We start from the raw sequence: 17,364 nt of genomic DNA on the forward strand, positions 1-17,364 counted from the left end.
GTTCAACACCTCACACACTATGACCATGACCAGGTGGCTGTGTAGGGTGTTGCTGGTACACATAAGAGAGGTTAGGATGCACGTTATTTCCGACGTGACGCGCAATTTCACTTCAAATTTGGCGTAAAACTCCAAATTTCGACGTGAGCTGCAGGTCACTCGCGTTGTTTTCCAACGAGCGAGCCAAATAACGCGAGCTGAACTTTCACGTCACATCAGAAATCGCATTGCACAATAGGCGTATTACACAGTTCTGCTGTTTGGTTGTAAGTACCCAAGCCACCTTCATTGACCTTCACTATGTGGTGACGAGGTGGCCGAGTGGTTAAGGCGATGGACTGCTAATCCATTGGGCTCTGCCCGCGTGGGTTCGAATCCCATCTTCGTCGTTGCACATATTTTTTGTTGGTTCAGCATCATAATTTTTTTCTTTTTTGCGTGTCTGATGTTTTGTTTGTATATTTGCTGTTGTTGTCGCTTTGGTTTAGGGACCACCTGGACCTCCCGTAAGTCCTGGCTGAGATGATCTGTTGCGTATGAATTGCATGCTAGCTCTATTGTAGGTTTTACGTTTCCATTATAACATGTGCAAGAGAGGACATTCGTGCACATATGCTTGTGAGTGTGTGTACGTGTGCACGTGCAGCCTTGGGTGGGTGCAGCATGTATATACATGTACATGTATGTAATTGAGGGAAACCCCCCTCTCCATCTTTGTAAAACTATTGTGCTATATGCACCTTTTTTTCTGAAATACGACATAATTTGTGTCATTCGATTCCCTGGAGATTGAAAGAAGTGTTAGGTATCTCCCGAGTCTCCAGTTGAAACTCAACAGAAGTATTGACAGGGCCCTCACGCACCTTCTTTTTGGCATGAGCACAGTGCAGCTGTCTTGTCATGATAGGGGCTGCTCTGACAATACGAGCATATTAAGCCTCGCGGAGCTCAGACTTGCTAGCCAGACCGATCACAGTGAAGTCGAGTGATCAACAAAGCATTTTTAAAGCGAGCCAATGCATCAAAGTTAGAGTGCTCCAACAATGAGAAACACTGCGAGCTTTGTATGATTAGAATCGTGTTCTCTGTTTGTTGTTATCTGTGCTCCTCTGAATGCGTCTCTTCTTCCGTTGCAATGTTTGCCGTCCTCTTTGCTGCTCATCAGGGACCACCTGGCAAGGGTGTAAGTATTGCTGTGTGTGTGTGGGTGCTGGTGTGTGTGTTTGTGTGTGTGAGTGTATGGGGGGGGGGGGGGGGGGGGAGGGGCGTGTGTGTGTGTGTGAGTGTGTTTGTGTGTATGTGTCTTTGTGTGTGTCGTTGTGTCTGTGTGCGTGCGTGGGAGGTATTGAGCTTGCACTATGCTTACAGTGTAACTTGGCCCAGTGAATGGCAGTGCACTGTATGCATCATCACGTTCTTCTGTACACCGCCGTGCATACTGAGACAGTGGCAGCAACTACATCTCCTATGTTTTGTCCTTTTCCTCGTTTCTTTTTGTTCTCCACCTGTTTTTCAGTAGGGCTGTGTCAATAGTAAAAAAACCAAAAAAACAACAACACAACTGCAGCATTGCTTGTAGAATGGTTGGTGGTTCAATGTGGTGCTTTGGATGGCAGCCTTGATTCGCTGCCGAGTCAAAACAAGTCTACCTTAACGGTGAAGCAATGCTTGTATCAACATTTTATAAGTTATCATATTTTAATTTTCCATTTCTCGCTTGCTTGCTTGCGTTCTTTTCCAGTGCCCCAACTGTGGCGCCCACTACCCCGTCTCTGGTGGTGGAAAATTCAAGCGTAGCGTCGACTTCGAGGATGAACCCGCAACTGTTGACATGGTGAGTGTGTGTGTGCGTGTGTGTGTGCGTGTGTGTGTGTGTGTGCGCGTGTGTGTGTTCATGTGCATGTGTGTGTGTGTGTGTGTGTGTGTGTGTGTGTGTGTGTGTGTGTGTGTGTGTGTGTGTGTGTGTGTGTGTGTGTGTATGCTTGATGTGTATCTTGTTTTGACCCTAGTAGCATTGTCTGCTCAATGTGTAGGGTTCTATGGTGTAATGGTTAGCACTCTGGACTTTGAATCCAGCGATCCGAGTTCAAATCTCGGTAGAACCTTTTTTGTTGCGTTTGTATCTTTTTGAGGAAATGCCTGTACAGCATTTTCTTTGTGTGACCAAGAGTACATAACCAAGAGTGTGCAACTCGACGATCCCCCAGCCCACGGCGGAATTTTTTTATGACATCAGTCTTTGGCGGCTGTTTGGCTCGCTGATGCCATCTTGCGTAGCCCGAGATTAAAGTACAAAGAATTTGTACATCACAGCTACGGTAGTCGAAGCAGAACAACGGACGATAGATCGATGTGCTTTGAACCTGGTGAACTCTCACCGTATCTACAAAAAATGCGCGGGAAAGCATACGCACTTGATCATACTTCAGCCAAAGAATGACGCAATAAAAAAATTCCGCCGTGGGTGAACCCATCGCAGCTCAAGATAGGAGTTGCACACTCTTGGTTATATACTCTTGGTGTGACCAAGGAAGCCAAAAGTCTTCAGTTCAGATGTGGTGCTACGATTGCCTCATGAATGGCAGGGATTTGGACTGCATCGTTTTTTTGACAGCGGTATGATCCTGTGTCGTGTAGCTATCATGTCGGTTCAGCACACGTGGATGGACCGTCCGCTGTGCTTCTGCATTTACTGCAGCTGTCATGGGCAACTTCTTTGCATGTTCGATCTCTGGCAGCGCATGATCCGACCACTTAGCCAAATGGTAGTTAGTGGAAGGCTGTTTTCGTAAAGTAAAAAGAACAGAAAAAAAGATGTGCTGTGGGCTAACGGGTCATCAAATTGTACATCTTTGATCATCGACTCTTCGTATGGCTCAAGAACAAGCAATGCCCATGCACAGTAAAGCTAGCATTGTTCTCTCCCCCCCCCCCCCACAAAACATACGCTGGTGTACTTTCCCAATGGACGCACAGCCAACCGGCAGCAGTAGGCGGGTTGTAATGTTTGGTGTTTGACCGTGCAGTACCCCATTGCTTGGTTCCTGAGCAGATCATGTGACCTGGCACGTGTGTGCAGTCGTCACTTGGGGGGGGGCGTTCGTTTTTGATCTACAGGTTTGGGTAGAAACTACTTCTTTCGGTAGAGGTGCTCGTTTTTTGAAAAAAAATCTACTCAAAAGGGTAGATTCTACTTTCCTCTACCGGCTCTACCAGGAAAAAGTTGGTAGAATCCGGTAGAAGTTGGTAGAGCTACGGGATTTCCAGCAAGATCAAGGATTTGTACACAACTCCATACAAAAAAGAAACATTTCACGTACACAGCGTGTAAACTACTAAATCCGGTAGAACAGCGTTCGTACACGTGCCTCTACCATCTGCCTCTATCGGTAGAGGGACTCTACTCTACTCTACCAGGTAGCTAAAAACGAACGCAGCCTAAAGCTGTAGGTATGGGGTATTGTTGGTCCGAAACTTTTTTTTCTTCCAGTGCGTTATTCGGAAAGTGACAGTTTGATCACATCCCTTATTCGTTACGAAAATGGTTGTGCTGCAAGTTGTTTCGTTGGTTGATGTGTAGGGTTCTATGGTGTAATGGTTAGCACTCTGGACTCTGAATCCAGCGATCCGAGTTCAAATCTCGGTAGAACCTGATTTTTTCTTGCGCTTCTTTTCCATGCACTGCATGCGCCTCGCAGATCTTGTTTTGAAAGCAAACTCATTCCTGACCTGGTCCCCATGCTTTCAATACTGCTTTGGGCCATGTGCGACTTTTTTTGTTGAGTGCAGCAGGGCGATTGGTTGTGCACACTGTTATGCGTGGAGGTGACCGTATTCCGTGCATAGCTCTATTTGATGTGCATACTCTCCTTGACATCATGGATGTGCATGCACCCTCTCTGGAAAGCGGTCCATCGGGTCGGGTCCCTCTCTGGGAAGCGGCCCATTGGGTCGGGTCCCTCTCCGGAAAGCGGTCCATCGGGTCGGGTCCCTCTCTGGAAAGCGGTCCATCGGGTCGAGTCCCCCTCTGGGAAGCGGCCCATCGGGTCGGGTCCCCCTCTGGGAAGCAGCCCATCGGCTCGGGTCCCTCTCTGGAAAGCGGTCCATCGGATCGGGTTAAAGCCAACAATGCACTATAAATGTTGCCATGACCTCAGTGTATCAGTGTTGGACTGAATGCTTTCTTTGTTCCAGAAGTGGTCGGCTGCACCTATTCGCATTGCTCACTCTCTTCTTTTCTCTGTCTCCCTCTATTTCCTTGTCACCTCGTTAGGTTGAGAACTTCTTCCATGAGCTCTCAGGTCTGAAGGAGAAGCTCTCTACCCACCATTGCCCCAGCGGTAGCAAGGAACAGCCTGGACGTGACTGTGCTGATCTCAAGCTCTGCAATCCTGCTATCAAGTCAGGTAGGTCGAGCTTGCCGGGTGTGCCGTCCGTGTGTGTGTGTGCGTGCGCGCGCGTGTGCATGTGTTCCTGCATGCTTGCATGCGTTTGTGCATGCAAGCATGCATTTGGTTCATCTCCTATCTCCTGTATCTGTATGTGTCTTGCCCGGCAGCAGCCGTACGCCTCTGTCTATTTTTGAATGAATGTGTCGGTCTCTATCGATGCCTCTGTTTGAACAACTCTATCTGGCTTTGTTGGCACTCCTGTGCTCGACTTTGTTTGAGTCTTTCAGCCTGTATTTTGTGAACTTCACATGGAAGCACATTAATTATGACTTCTGGTTTCTGCAATTTCAATTTGCATTGATTTTCTTGGGGCTCCGGACATGTGCCTGAGACCACCAGGGACTGTTGCCAGTGAGCCCCTCTTCCCCTCAGTTACAGCTGTTCCCTTACTAAAGAGTATCATCCCTGGACTGTTGCTGTGACTGTGTGCTGCTATACAGGTACATACTTCATTGATCCCGATGAGGGCTCACCTCTGAACGCCATCCAGGCCGTATGCAACTTTGACGTGGAGAAGGCAAAGACTTGCGTCGAGGTGAGCTTCTGATTTTGTCCAGACGTCACCGTTCCTGGTGAACGTCATCTACCAATACTTTGAATTAAAATGGAAAGGGATTTTGTGAATAGCGGCCCTATTAATACGTATTGGCTCACCATCCGAGATTTTTTCTGTTCTTGCTTGCTTCCATGTCCGCCTTCCCTTGCAGCCCCTTGAGTCAAGCAGTCACTTGTCGTTCCTGCGTCTCCTCCATCACACCGTCGAGCAGAACTATACGGAGTCTTGCAAGAATGCCAATGGTGTCAAGGATCTCCTCTCGGCCGAGCTCAACGAGCCGCTCAACCTGGACAGCAAGCACCTGCATGTCGTCCAGCACACGCCCTGCAAGGTCAGCTATGCACATGTACACACTCGTGCAGGCGCGCATGCACCTGTGCGCGCGCGCGCACACACACACACACACACACACACACACACACACACACACACACACTCACACGTGCACACACACACACACACACACACACACACACTTGTCACTTGCAATGCATGTGATATTTTTGCTGCTGAAAAAGTGTGAAAATGCTCTTGGATGGCATGTCTGAACAAGTTATGCATGATCTTTACAGTAGAGAATCGGGTGAAGTTTGTTCTCCCCATACCATTGTCAACTTGCTGTCCTGATGAGGTTATGAGCTGCTCCCAGTAATGAAGGAAAGAAGGATGGAAGATTTAGTGTATACTGACACGTGTGTGTGTGTGTCTGTCTGTCTGTTTGCCCGTGTGCCTATGTGTGTGTGTGTGTGTGTGTGTGTGTGTGTGTGTACATGGTGAGTGTGTGTCCGTCTGTCTGTTTATCCGTGTGTCTGTCTGTGTGTGTGTGTCCATATGTATATGTAATTATGTGTCTGTATGTGTTTTGTGTTTTGTCCTACACAGAGCACGTCGGGTGAGACTACCATCCAGCTGCAGACATCACGCACTGACCTGCTGCCGGCACTGCCCGCCATGCCGTCAACCACTGGCCAGTCGTCGCAGCTGTGCTTTGCTTGAAGCCCGTGCGTGCTCTGCGGTCACCACCGACACCATCATCGGTAATAACAACTCACTGCTGCCGTGTGCGCAGTGACACGCCTCCACCCCAACCATGGTGCTCCGCTGTGGTTGTGTTCGTGATCAAACAGTTGCTGATTTAGCAGAATCCCAACTGTACTTAGTTGTTGCCACCTTCGGTACGGCACGGCATTGCCTTGCTGTGCTGGAGGTGGTAACGACAGTGGATAATTCTTTTCCTCTCTGTATCTCCCTGTGTCTGTCCTTGTTGTGCTGTTATTCTCTCGTCTGCTTCTTGTTGCTATCCAACTGCTTTGAAGTACAAGCCCACGTTTCTCAAGCGTTGTTTGTGCGCGCTTGGTTGCCATGCCCAGCTACGTTGTCAGCCCGTTCACTCTAGTTTTACTTGGCACATGTTGCACCTGCACATCCCCCACTCCCAGTATCCCCCCCCCCCCCCCCCCACACACACCACATAGCACTGCACTCGCTTCGCAAGCACCTCGACATAGACTAACTTGTTTTCGTAGATATTTTCAGACTCTTTGTCAGCTGTACATCATGTAAGTTCACACAAATGCTTTGTTCTCTTTGTATTATGATTGTAACCGTGTACATGATCGTGTACTAAGTTCATTGCTGCTAGCTTTTCTTGTCGTTTTTTTTATTAACATTCTGGCCGCAATGGCTTTCGTCTTACAGCAATTGCGTTCCAGAACTGCAAGTAGTAAAGCGATTTTATGATGAGATTATTTTTGAGCTTCCTTAGAAACCATTCGACGTGTTTGGAGCTTTCAGCTATGTAGCACGACACGGAGGGCTGGATTTGAGTAACTTTGAAGTCTGGAGTAAAATGGAAAAGGAATGGATAGGAAACATAATGTAGAGGGGCCTGCATAAACAGTCCTGGTATCTAAATATGGCGCCAGCACCCAAGAACGTTCAAAGGACTATTGGCGCTCACACTACAGCTGAATTAGGGTAATAAGCCACACAATTCGAGTATAAAGGGGAGCCACTTCATTACATGTATGGAAAAAAGAAAGACATGAAGATCTTAGAGCGTTTCATAGGCGTGAACCAACACCAAGGCCAGCACACATTCACCTACTTTCACTTTTTATACATAAAGAGCCCCCCCCTTGTGAACGTATATCACAAGCGGGGGAATGGGCCGTTAGACGATCACCTCGTGTAACCAGTATCTTCCAACAGAGTGTCATCGCTTGTCTCCGAGGACAATGTACATGTGCTTACTTGGATATTTGATATGCACAATCTACAACAGAGTATTAGGAGTTCAGACTTAGCGTCAAGCTTGTGTTAAAACACTAAGAGTTCAGCTGGAAGCCTGCGATGCTCCCATTGCAGAGCGTCCTCTTCGCAGAGGTACATCTACTAGTACTTGCACGCGCTCAACAGTATCCTGCCTAATTTGTACTTGCAAGCGCGGCTGTGTAGCCTTAGTCGCTGGCTCGCGAGTCGGTACGGAACTAGTTTGGCTGGTGCCATCAGGATCACACTTAATCCCATGTGCAGAGGGTTGAGCATCTTCTTTGCTTGCACGGCTACCCCGTTTCGACGACGTTACAGCGCTATTTTCCCTCCCTGTTGCTCCAGGTTCTTTCTTTACCGCTTTTGCAGGTGATGGCGTTTTCTTGTTGGGCTTGTTGTCAAGTGCTGCCTGTTTGCCTTGGCCACCCGGTGGATGTTTGCTCGATGGTCGCGCTTTTGGTTTGGGCTTTGTCGGCGGAATATGAGCACCGCCTGTGCTTGCAGCTTTCTGTGAGGCTTGCACGTCACTGCTCGGCGCATGTGCATGCATTTTCTTCCGCTTCGCGCTCGGAGCGTAATCTGCTGAAATATCATCATCACCATCATCGTCGTCATCATTGTTAGCATGGTCATCATTCTCTTTTAGAGGCTTTCTCGGTTTCTGCTTGCGTTTCACAGTTTTCTTCGTATTCGTCTGTTTCTTTGGCGGAGTCTTCGGTGTAGCTGGTAGCGGCGGTAGGTGTGCTACGCCCTCTTCAAACCATGTCGGTACGTCACGCTTCGACCAGGTCGCAAACGATCGCTTGTGCAGCAGGTACATCTTGCGGTACGCCTGGCATGCGTCTGGCAGATAGCAGTCTTCCGGCATGGCCAGCGGTAAAGGCGTTGCCCCCGGCAGCAGTGGCCCCGTGGAGAAATACACCGGCTTGCGTGGCTTTGGCAGTTCGCCGTTCGGCAAGCGCCCGTCGTGACCTGGCGGAGGAGGGAATTGCGGCAGATTGTCTTTCAGCCAGTCAATGTGCACCTCCGTCTTATGCTGCTTACCATAGCGGTGCGTGAACTCGCTGCACAGCTCCTTGGCAATCCCTGCCAACAGGCTGTAATTGCCTTGGCACGTACGCACCCAGATGGCAGTGGGATGCTGCGAGTGGGTTTTGCGATAGCCTCCCAGAGGAGCACGCTTCCTCCAGCTCTCGTCGTCGACGCTGTTTACGGCGTGTGCGGTGTACAAGAGTTGTGCATACTCTAAGATCATCTTCACCACATGCTTATCGCAGTGATATCGGGCACATTCGGCCGCCACTTGAGAGAGGAAGAAGAAATTCATAGTTCAGGTTGCCGCTACTAGAGTGGATGACCCCTAGCTCAAAACTTCAAAGTCGTTGCAGAAAACAACAAAAATAAATTGTCGCATCTCATCGTCGTAGATTGACGTTGGCCGGCTATTGCTACTCTCGGGATTTCCATAACCCACCATGCATCAAGTCAAGACCATCACAGTCTACGTACGATCTGCATCATTCTGCAACACTCGGAATGCTACAGTACAGGCAGGATCCAGGAACGAAAACGTCAACAGAAAGGGAGACGCAGCATCGAACCTTGTCCTTGTGTTCGTGACGAGCTCGAGGACGTGATTTTGAATGAACCTGGACACGCCGAACACTAAAAGATGACGACGCCGTGCACGAGACAGTGGGTCTCCACCAGGGAGTCGTCATTTAGTATTTGACGACTCCCTGGTCTCCACGGATCCGGGTGGCGTCGTTATCTTCCACTCCCTGGTCTCCACGGATCCGGGTGGCGTCGTTATCTTCCACCTGAAACAAGCCCCGGGCCCCTTTCAGCTTTTAATAAGGGCGCGCTCACACTGCGACCAAAACCAGCGTCCATGCGGCCATGCGGCCAAGTTGCATGGCAACGGCATGAACTTGACCAAAACGTCGCGGCCACGTTTCAAATCGTGACCGCGACCTCCGGAGGGGGGTGCCACGACTTGGCGGCAACATGGTCGTAGACGTGAAGCGTATTTGTGTACAACCTGGCCTGAAGTATGTTCAATTTCTCAAATTCCGGTGTGTTGATTCATGAAACTCGGCGGTTGTCGATGTCATCCTCGACATTTGCCCATTTTTTGAAATTTGTAGTTGTGGTCCTGCACGCACGCACCGCCATATATGCATTCTTTCAAATTTCTTTGCCCTTTTTGGACCATGTCAATTTTGTTTTTGTTTTTGTAGTTGCTTCGTTGTCGACATGTCAGTTGATCGGGTCAGTGACCAATTTCTACAGTGTACTCGTTCAATACGATGACAGCTTGGTCTGGCTTTTCGGTTTGGGAAATCATCTTTCTCTACTTTTATGCGATGATGGAATGCCATACCTCAAGACAGACAGACAGACAGACAGTTATATCCTCGGAAAATACAGTTCTCATCTCGGCAACAGACAAAAGAAACCACTACCGGAATTTCCACTGCACTGGCACTTGCTCTGACCACGAGGTCAGGAAAGCGAAAGCCCTTGGTTGTCAGCGGCAGCCCCTCAAGAGTCCAAACCTATTGTATGAATTATTTTCGTCGACTTCGAGAATACGAGCCACGAGGCACTTCCTCCAACATGCAACATGCGAAAAATTACATCCAAAACGGGCCACAACTTTATTAGGAAATGCACGAACTCTTTTGGATACGAACTGCAATTCGTAAAGTTTGTGTGATAACTTCACGTCTACTCGTGTACGAGGCCTAGTGTGAGCACGACTGCCACGTTTCTGCGTTTTGCTGACGCATGGACGCTTGCTCATGGTCGCAGTGTGAGCGCGCGCTCACACTGCGACCATGAGCACGCGTCCATGCGTCAGCAAAACGCAGAAACGTGGGAGTCGTGCTCACACTAGGCCTCGTACACGCGTAGACGTGAAGTTGTCTCACAAACTTTACGAATTGCAGTTCGTATCCAAAAGAGTCCGTGCGTTTCCTAATAAAGTTGTGGCCCGTTTTGGATGTAATTTTTCGCATGTTGCATGTTGGAGGAAGTGCCTCGTGGCTCGTATTATTGAAGTCGACGAAAATAATTCATACAATCAGGTAGGTTTGGACTCTTGAGGGACTGCCGCTGACATCCAAGCGCTTTCGCTTTCCTGACCTCGTGGTCAGAGCAAGTGCCAGTGCAGTGGAAATTCCGGTAGTGGTTTCTTTCGTCTGTTGCCGAGATGAGAACTGTATTTTCCGATGATATGTAACTGAAATGTCTTGAGGTATGGCATTCCATCATCGCAGAAAAGTAGAGAAAGATAATTTCCGATACCGAAAAGCCAGACCAAGCTGCCATCGTATTGAACGAGTACACTGTAGAAATTGGTCACTGACCCGATCACAACGAAGCAACTAGAAAAACAAAATCGACATCGTCCAAAAAGGGCAAAGACTACATATATGGCGGTGCGTGCGTGCAGGACCACAACTACAACATTTTAAAAATGTGCAAATGTCGAGGTGACATAGACAACCGCCGATTTTCATGAATCAACACACCGGAATTTGAGAAATTGAACATACTTCAGGCCAGGTTGTACACAAATACGTTTCACGTCTACGATCATGTTGCCGCCAAGTCGTGGCACCCCCCTTCGGGGGTCGCGGTCACGATTTGAAACGTGGCCGCGACGTTTTGGTCAAGTTCATGCCGTTGCCATGCAACTTGGCCGCATGGCCGCTTGGACGCTGGTTTTGGTCGCAGTGTGAGCGCGCCCTAATGTCCAGCAGCTCGTGGCAGTCAGCAAATCTTTAGTCTGAATCTCAGTATGTCAGCACTGACTACTAGAGGGATTAAAATTTCGCTGTTTTCGCGAATACATTATTGTAGCCAGGGAGTAGTACAATACTGTACTACTCCCTGATTGTAACGCCGCAAACTGCCCAGGTTGTACATTGCTTTAGTCCAACTGAGGGGATAAAATCGCAAATTGGTCCAGCATTAACCAGCGCAGTTATTCTTGAAAATGAAAACGCGAACATGTATGAGTGTCCCTCCACAGTAGATGCAGACCAGAGCAAGCATTTCTGTGCGTCACATGTCGCATAGCACCACTGTCGTACTGCCCTATTTCACATACTGGTACTGGGACGTATTGACTCGTGCCAATCGCACAATCAAATTCAACGATCGCGCAGCACAGAAAATGTAAAATAGGTCAGTCGACCCGGTATGCTAGAGGATAGAGATACTGTGGATAGGATAATTTGATCTACTTCGGTACGTAGAGCGAGAGAAGGAAAGGAAAATAAATTAAATAACTAAATAAACAATTACTGCCAGCAAGAGGAGACAATTGTCATGATACTCAAGTCCTCCAAATTATCCAAATTCTGCTGCATGAAGGCATGCATGTATACACAATCATGTAGAATATTAATCAAAAAATAATAGAAGTTAGAAAATATATGTAGCAGCGTCCCTTTCGCAGCGAGGATGATCGCGGAAAGTAGTTTTCGCACTGAAAGAAGCTGAGAATGTGTGCAATCTACCAGAATGATGCGCTGATAGCCAGTGGCGCAATGAGCCAGTGGCGCAAGCACAAGAGAAGAAAGTTAGAGACAGATCTGAGAAGGGAACAAATCAAGTAAAGAAACGTTTATACACGGAAATCAGTAAAGTTTGCGCGTCCGCATTACAGCCAGCTATAATGCAATTGTGTGCAGAAGGTTTGAAGCACGCCCTGTTTAGGAAGTTGTGGCAGCCGTTTTCATGGAAAGTATGGCAGTACCGGAGAAAGGGACACAGGACATAGTCCATCAGCTCATCACACGGTCTCGATCTACAAAAAAAAACAGAGAAGTGCAAAGGGCCCAGTTCTGGTATTCCAGTGTACAGTGATGGGCATGCAATGAAATGGAACGAGATATCAAAGCGGGTGAACAGTAGCAAGCATGCGGGCGGGCCAGACAGTCGGATACTGATAGGACATAGATAGTCGATATACGTCACGAATAGAGCCTCTGTCATTACACTCAATGCGGGCGAAGACGCACTGAAGATCAGTGCAAGTCGTGTCGCTGATCCGCAGTAGTAGAGTGTTTGAAGGGCAGCGGTATACGTGTGCAAGTACTGCATCAGTACTACTGTGAACCACCTACACCATACACACTTGAGATACACCAACACCAGAGTCCATTGGTAGAGTGCACCTGCAACTTTAGCAGCACAGAGACCATCCGTTCTCGCTGTGTGCGATTGACCCCGCTCGGGAGAGCGCCGTTGAGCAAGCAAGCAAGCAGATCGATCGGTTCACCTGGGAGCAGTGCGGTGTTCTCCGACAGCCGGGACTGTACCGGTATGGCCATTGACACACTGCAGCATAACAGCAGTGCACAGCACAGCAGTGCTACCAAGACAGGTGAGGCACGGTGGAGTCGCTCACGCTCGTGCTGGCACTCGGTGGTGTGACAGCTGAGGTCCACGTTACCTTGACGGAATCTCGCATCGGCTTGATCGGCTAGCCGATCATCCGATATAGGACGTGCAGCGAACTTCGATGATGTCTGATCAGCTGACCCGCCATACGAGTCTTGGTACATGGTGTATCAGCTCAGAGTACTCCGATAGCTAGGACACTGTCAGCAGTGGATCAAACATAGAAGAGGCCGTTGAAGCTCTTTTCTCCCTTCTTGTCATCAGCAACGTTGGTGTGCACGAACGGGCACTGAATGGCAAGAGAGTGGAAAATGCACGGGAACAACGCAAACAAAGAGAAAGTAACCTATCAGAATATTGCAATTATTGATACACGAGCAATATGAGCACATGACTCTGCATCAAGGAAAAAGTCATGATCTACAGCTTATAGTGACAGTAACCGAAATCATCAGGTAGTACCGTAAAGTCCGGAGCAAATGCCCACCCCATTTTTGCAAGATCTGCTGGCCTGTACACACTGACCCCATGCACTGTCACCCCTACTGTACGAAAGTGCATCTCACACCGTAGCGGGAAGAGCACTTTGCTACGGTAAACTATGTCCACTTTCCTGGTTTCAAAATCTCTTTGGGCACTAGCGCTATAACCACGAGCTAGCTAGCTCGTAGTGATTTTATAATGATGGTTGTTTTATTTCGCAAATCCGAACGGGTTTTCTTCCGAATAACAAGGTACCGAAGAACAGAGTATTGAAGGAACCAAATACACTTCTGACGGTGTTTCAAGCCATCATTTCGAGATCACACAGCGCCCAAAGGCAAATGTTTTTCTTGGGCACTTCGGAGTTTTCAACAAGTTAGCAGCGACGTTGTAGGTGTAGCTTCTGTTACATACCCTGTTCGACTTGCAACTGCAATATTGGGACCAGTCAAGCCGTTGACTGACGCTTCATCAGAACAATTATTGTTCCTGACAGCGCGAAATCGTGGCACTGCACAAATTTATGCGGCATTACTCGTACCACATGGGGAATGAACTACCACATTTACTGAATAAAAGGAAATCTCGACAGAAGTTATTTCTTTGCAGGAAGATAATGACAATCGCTTTTGCACAGCCTCCTGGTAGGACATAGGCAGTTTGTAGGCATTACAGTCGTTCTCGTACGCATTCGACCTTCATGCCAGTTGTTTACAACTATATTGACCTGAAAAAGACGAAAATAGTATGGACCCGCTGGGGTGGGCGTTTGCTGCGAAGTGGGCGTTTGCTCCGGACTTTACGGTAAACGCGCCAAATTGCCTGTTCTGCGCATACGCATCCACATAGAATGGAGTTGAAGCAATTGGGAATACATACCAGTCAACCACAATCACATTTTCGCACACTGCATGGTGGAGTCAAGGTGAAGTATGTTAGATAATCACGACCGCCCCAACTCACTCCCGGACACGCACTCACAACAACGTCCACAACGAGTTCTTTGGCGAACAGTGTTCATATAATTATTGGAGAAGAAGCAGAGAATGTGGGAGAGCGAAAAACACAAGTTTGTTCCACGGCCAACTCTAACCTAACTGGAACTGATGTAGTTCTTCGTTGTACGCACTGTACGCATGAGAGCACGCCAGTTGCATGCCAGCGCGCAAGCGAGCAATGAACATGAAACGGACACCAGAAGTAAAAGGATCTGGCGGTGACACAAAGTCAAAGGGAATGTATTACATGTCGGGAGACCATCAATGAGCCACGGTAGCCGGCGGGTGCAACAAGGAATGTAAGATAGAAGTTAGAGCAACGAATACCATGCATACTCTCACAAGTAGTTATAAATATCACAACATACGGGTTCAAAAGGATCGCCGTTCAATCGCTGTAGCTGGAACCTGCCAGATATCAGGTGTAATGTAGATAGCGATGTCAGGGTAAATTTCTGTTTTGAGAATCGGGCAAATATTGTAATACCATCCGATTCCTGAAGACAAGTAGAGTATACTGGCAAAGTTTGAAGCAAATCGGAGCAAATATAGTGGACTTATTCCAGTTTAGAGTGCGCGGGGTAAGCGCCGCCATTGTCGAAAAGCACCATGCCGCACTGTACACAAACCAGATCTCACCACGGCACAAAATCGGTCTTGACAACAGGGATCGCGGCTCATGAATAATCTTGCGCACTGTACAAAATGTACATACCGTAGCTGTACTGTTTTTTTGTTGTTGCTGCAAACTGTTGGAGAAATTCAAGAAGACTGTTGAAGAGTAGCCGAAGTATGAGTTGTGATTTGGCCATTCTCCAAGACAAGAAGAGTTCGACAAGTAGATTATGATCCTGGTTGTGGTCCGCTTTGAACTTCATCAGTTCTAACACCAATGCATTTGAAACGTTTCCGATCATGCTAGGCAGGGGCTTATCCTGCAATAGCTGCTCCTCCTGGAGTCCAAGACTCGACAAAACATCTTCACCGCCTGTCCCTTTGCTGGACGAACACTCATGATGGCGGTGTATCCAGCAATGGAGTACCTGTCGCGAAAAATACTACAAGTCTGGTGCGCGGCGTGATACGCCGGTGAAACTTGGCACCAAACTAAATTGGACGACGGGGAACACGATGAAACTAAAATCAAACCTGTATCAGGCAGCGCAAGAGATGAAAAAGGCGACTGAACATACGCTAACTTGTCGGCGGCCATACTCCCAGCTCCGTAGGCGCAGCGCGCCCGCACAAACGCGGATACGAAAGTTCATCTTCTATTTTCGTGGCAATAGTCACGACCAAGCTTGTCACTGACGTCTTCAGGTCACATTTGAATATCCCGCGTGCCAAGTACTGCACGCTCTGGCCGCGACTGGCATTCTGCCGTACTGGCCTTTTGTGCCATCATTTCAGCTGGTTGCTAGGGAATCCAGCGACAAGCGTGGAGGTCACGTGGCACGGCACTCTGACATCGCTAATGTAGAAGTAGGTGACCAGCATTCCCTTCACATACAGTCCATACTCTGGTGCCTCGTAGGTATGATCTCAATTTAGGTGCCTGGTTTCTGTACCGAAGTACAGTAGAACCTGTGACTAAAGACCACCCCTCGGGGCCAGAGAAAGCGGTCTTTAGTGGCAGGTGGTCCTTAGTTAGAGGTTTGCAACGCACAACTATAATTATTATGTGAATGTGAGACCGTCCGTGCCTGGCGCAGTGGTCGGTTGTACCAGGCTGGTCGCTAGTCACGGTGGGTCTTTAGTTACAGGTTTTACTGCGACCGAAATTAAAGTTCCACCGAAAATAACGTGTTCACTGTTTATAGAGTAAATCTGACTTACATGTCGGCACCCACAGCCGCAGCACTTGCCGCGATTGCGATGCGAAAACGACGTCTGCACGTAGTTGCCTGTTTCCGGATCACGGTAGAACTTCTCACGCAGCTGTGTCCCAAACATACAGAACGGAGCAACAACGACATTTTAGATAACAGCAGTGGCTGCCCTCAGGGTACGGCGCCCCATAGCATAGGTTAAACTATTCCCTCGAAAGACGATTATGTTCATTTTCGGATACTAGTACTGAGCCAATAATAAAACGCAACAGTAAAATGACATATGGATACGAGTTACGAGTAACTGTACATCACTGTAACTACATGATATGCAGCCAGAACGTGTAATAACATGGCACACAACTGCCAGATTTCTGGGAGATTCAATTTCCTAATTGGAAGGCTGTTGGATTGCGCATGGGAGATTCGTTGGAGCTAGGTGTCAGGTCCTTAAAGGTCTCGTTAATCTGTCAGTTTTGTGCCTTGCTATCGCACTTTCTGACTGCACATTATCTGGTTGCAGTGGTGGTGAACAGTTACTCATAACTCGTATCCATGCGTCCTATTAATTTTTATGCTCACTTTCATTTGTCTGTTATTTTAGCTTCATTTTACTTCACCATAAGCAAAGGCAAAATCTGTCTTCTAACTGGGCGTATTGCCACAGTTCTCACAAAATGATGAATGATCATTTCGCATCAAGGCCATGATCGTAATCTAGTCATGACTGAATGTCATCGTGACGAAATGGTAGGTTGATGAGGGTATACATACTTGCATAGATGTGTGGTGAGCGAAGGCTATGTCTTGGTGCTCATCGGACAATTTTTGATAGACATCCAACTCCTGAACATCATCAATGCTGTCCAGTTCAATGATCCTCGGGTCCACTTCCGATTTCTCTGATTTCTTCGTGCTGCTCTTCTTGGGCTTGGCGGCATCGCCACTGCTATCAGTACTAGTAATAGGGGACGACGACATTGCCACACCTCTTACGATGCTGAGACAGGGTGCTGCTGCTTCGGGTATTGCTTGAAATCTAAGCCGACTACGAACGCAGGATTTGGCTGAAGACAATGAAATTTTCTGTCCTGCCCTAACTAGGAGCAAGCTGGTCATTCTGAAGGCCCACGATGGACTCGCCACACCACGATCGAGGCTCCTCCATCCACTGCCTTCACTTCCAGTACGACTTCTCTTTCAAAGACATTCACCGTGTTCACTGGCTGGGCCAGTGTACGACTCGTAGTCGTAGAGCTAGAGCGGGTTTGATTAAATTTTATTTGAGACACACAATTTTTGCCATCAATCATTTTTTGAAAGAAAGAGATCATCTGTTTCCTGCGCCATTTTGCGTTTCC

At 48.1% G+C, this 17,364-nt stretch overlaps 2 protein-coding genes and 3 non-coding genes across 5 annotated transcripts in view; 4 read left to right on the forward strand and 1 right to left on the reverse strand.

Annotated features, from left to right (window-relative positions):
• Window positions 1-6,752, forward strand: part of LOC135829763 (collagen alpha-1(I) chain-like) — a 40,648-nt gene extending 33,896 nt beyond the window's left edge. The window contains exons 43-49 of the mRNA XM_065342147.1: window positions 489-506; window positions 1,166-1,183; window positions 1,742-1,834; window positions 4,274-4,406; window positions 4,892-4,986; window positions 5,159-5,338; window positions 5,890-6,752. Of these exons, the coding sequence (XP_065198219.1) occupies window positions 489-506; window positions 1,166-1,183; window positions 1,742-1,834; window positions 4,274-4,406; window positions 4,892-4,986; window positions 5,159-5,338; window positions 5,890-6,003 (651 nt within the window). The 3' untranslated portion in view covers window positions 6,004-6,752. The remainder of the gene's footprint in view (window positions 1-488; window positions 507-1,165; window positions 1,184-1,741; window positions 1,835-4,273; window positions 4,407-4,891; window positions 4,987-5,158; window positions 5,339-5,889) is intronic.
• On the forward strand, window positions 308-389 carry Trnas-gcu (transfer RNA serine (anticodon GCU)). The gene has a single exon. It is a non-coding gene; the product is annotated as a tRNA-Ser (tRNA).
• Trnaq-uug (transfer RNA glutamine (anticodon UUG)) lies at window positions 2,034-2,105 on the forward strand. The gene has a single exon. It is a non-coding gene; the product is annotated as a tRNA-Gln (tRNA).
• On the forward strand, window positions 3,581-3,652 carry Trnaq-cug (transfer RNA glutamine (anticodon CUG)). The gene has a single exon. It is a non-coding gene; the product is annotated as a tRNA-Gln (tRNA).
• A 5,291-nt stretch (window positions 6,753-12,043) lies between the features above and the next one.
• Window positions 12,044-17,231, reverse strand: LOC135829718 (uncharacterized). The gene is made up of 3 exons (XM_065342110.1): window positions 16,778-17,231; window positions 16,011-16,112; window positions 12,044-12,982 (listed from the first exon to the last, which is right to left on the reverse strand). Exons 1-3 carry the CDS (start codon window positions 17,120-17,122, stop codon window positions 12,908-12,910), a joined length of 522 nt encoding a protein of 173 aa, XP_065198182.1. The 5' UTR covers window positions 17,123-17,231; the 3' UTR covers window positions 12,044-12,907.
• Between the last annotated feature and the right edge of the window lie 133 nt (window positions 17,232-17,364).

This window comes from Sycon ciliatum, chromosome 13 (assembly GCF_964019385.1).
Source record: "Sycon ciliatum chromosome 13, ocSycCili1.1, whole genome shotgun sequence".
In the NCBI taxonomy this organism is placed as follows: Eukaryota; Metazoa; Porifera; class Calcarea; order Leucosolenida; family Sycettidae; genus Sycon; species Sycon ciliatum.

Excerpts from the sequence above, each read along its gene's own strand:
- LOC135829718 (XM_065342110.1), bottom strand. The coding sequence starts at position 17,122 with ATGACCAGCTTGCTCCTAGTTAGGGCAGGACAGAAAATTTCATTGTCT. Across the intron at positions 16,113-16,777 it reads CTCACCACACATCTATGCAA|CTGCGTGAGAAGTTCTACCG; the intron begins GTATGTATACCC and ends TTTGGGACACAG. Across the intron at positions 12,983-16,010 it reads GCGGCTGTGGGTGCCGACAT|TGCCCGTTCGTGCACACCAA; the intron begins GTAAGTCAGATT and ends CTTGCCATTCAG.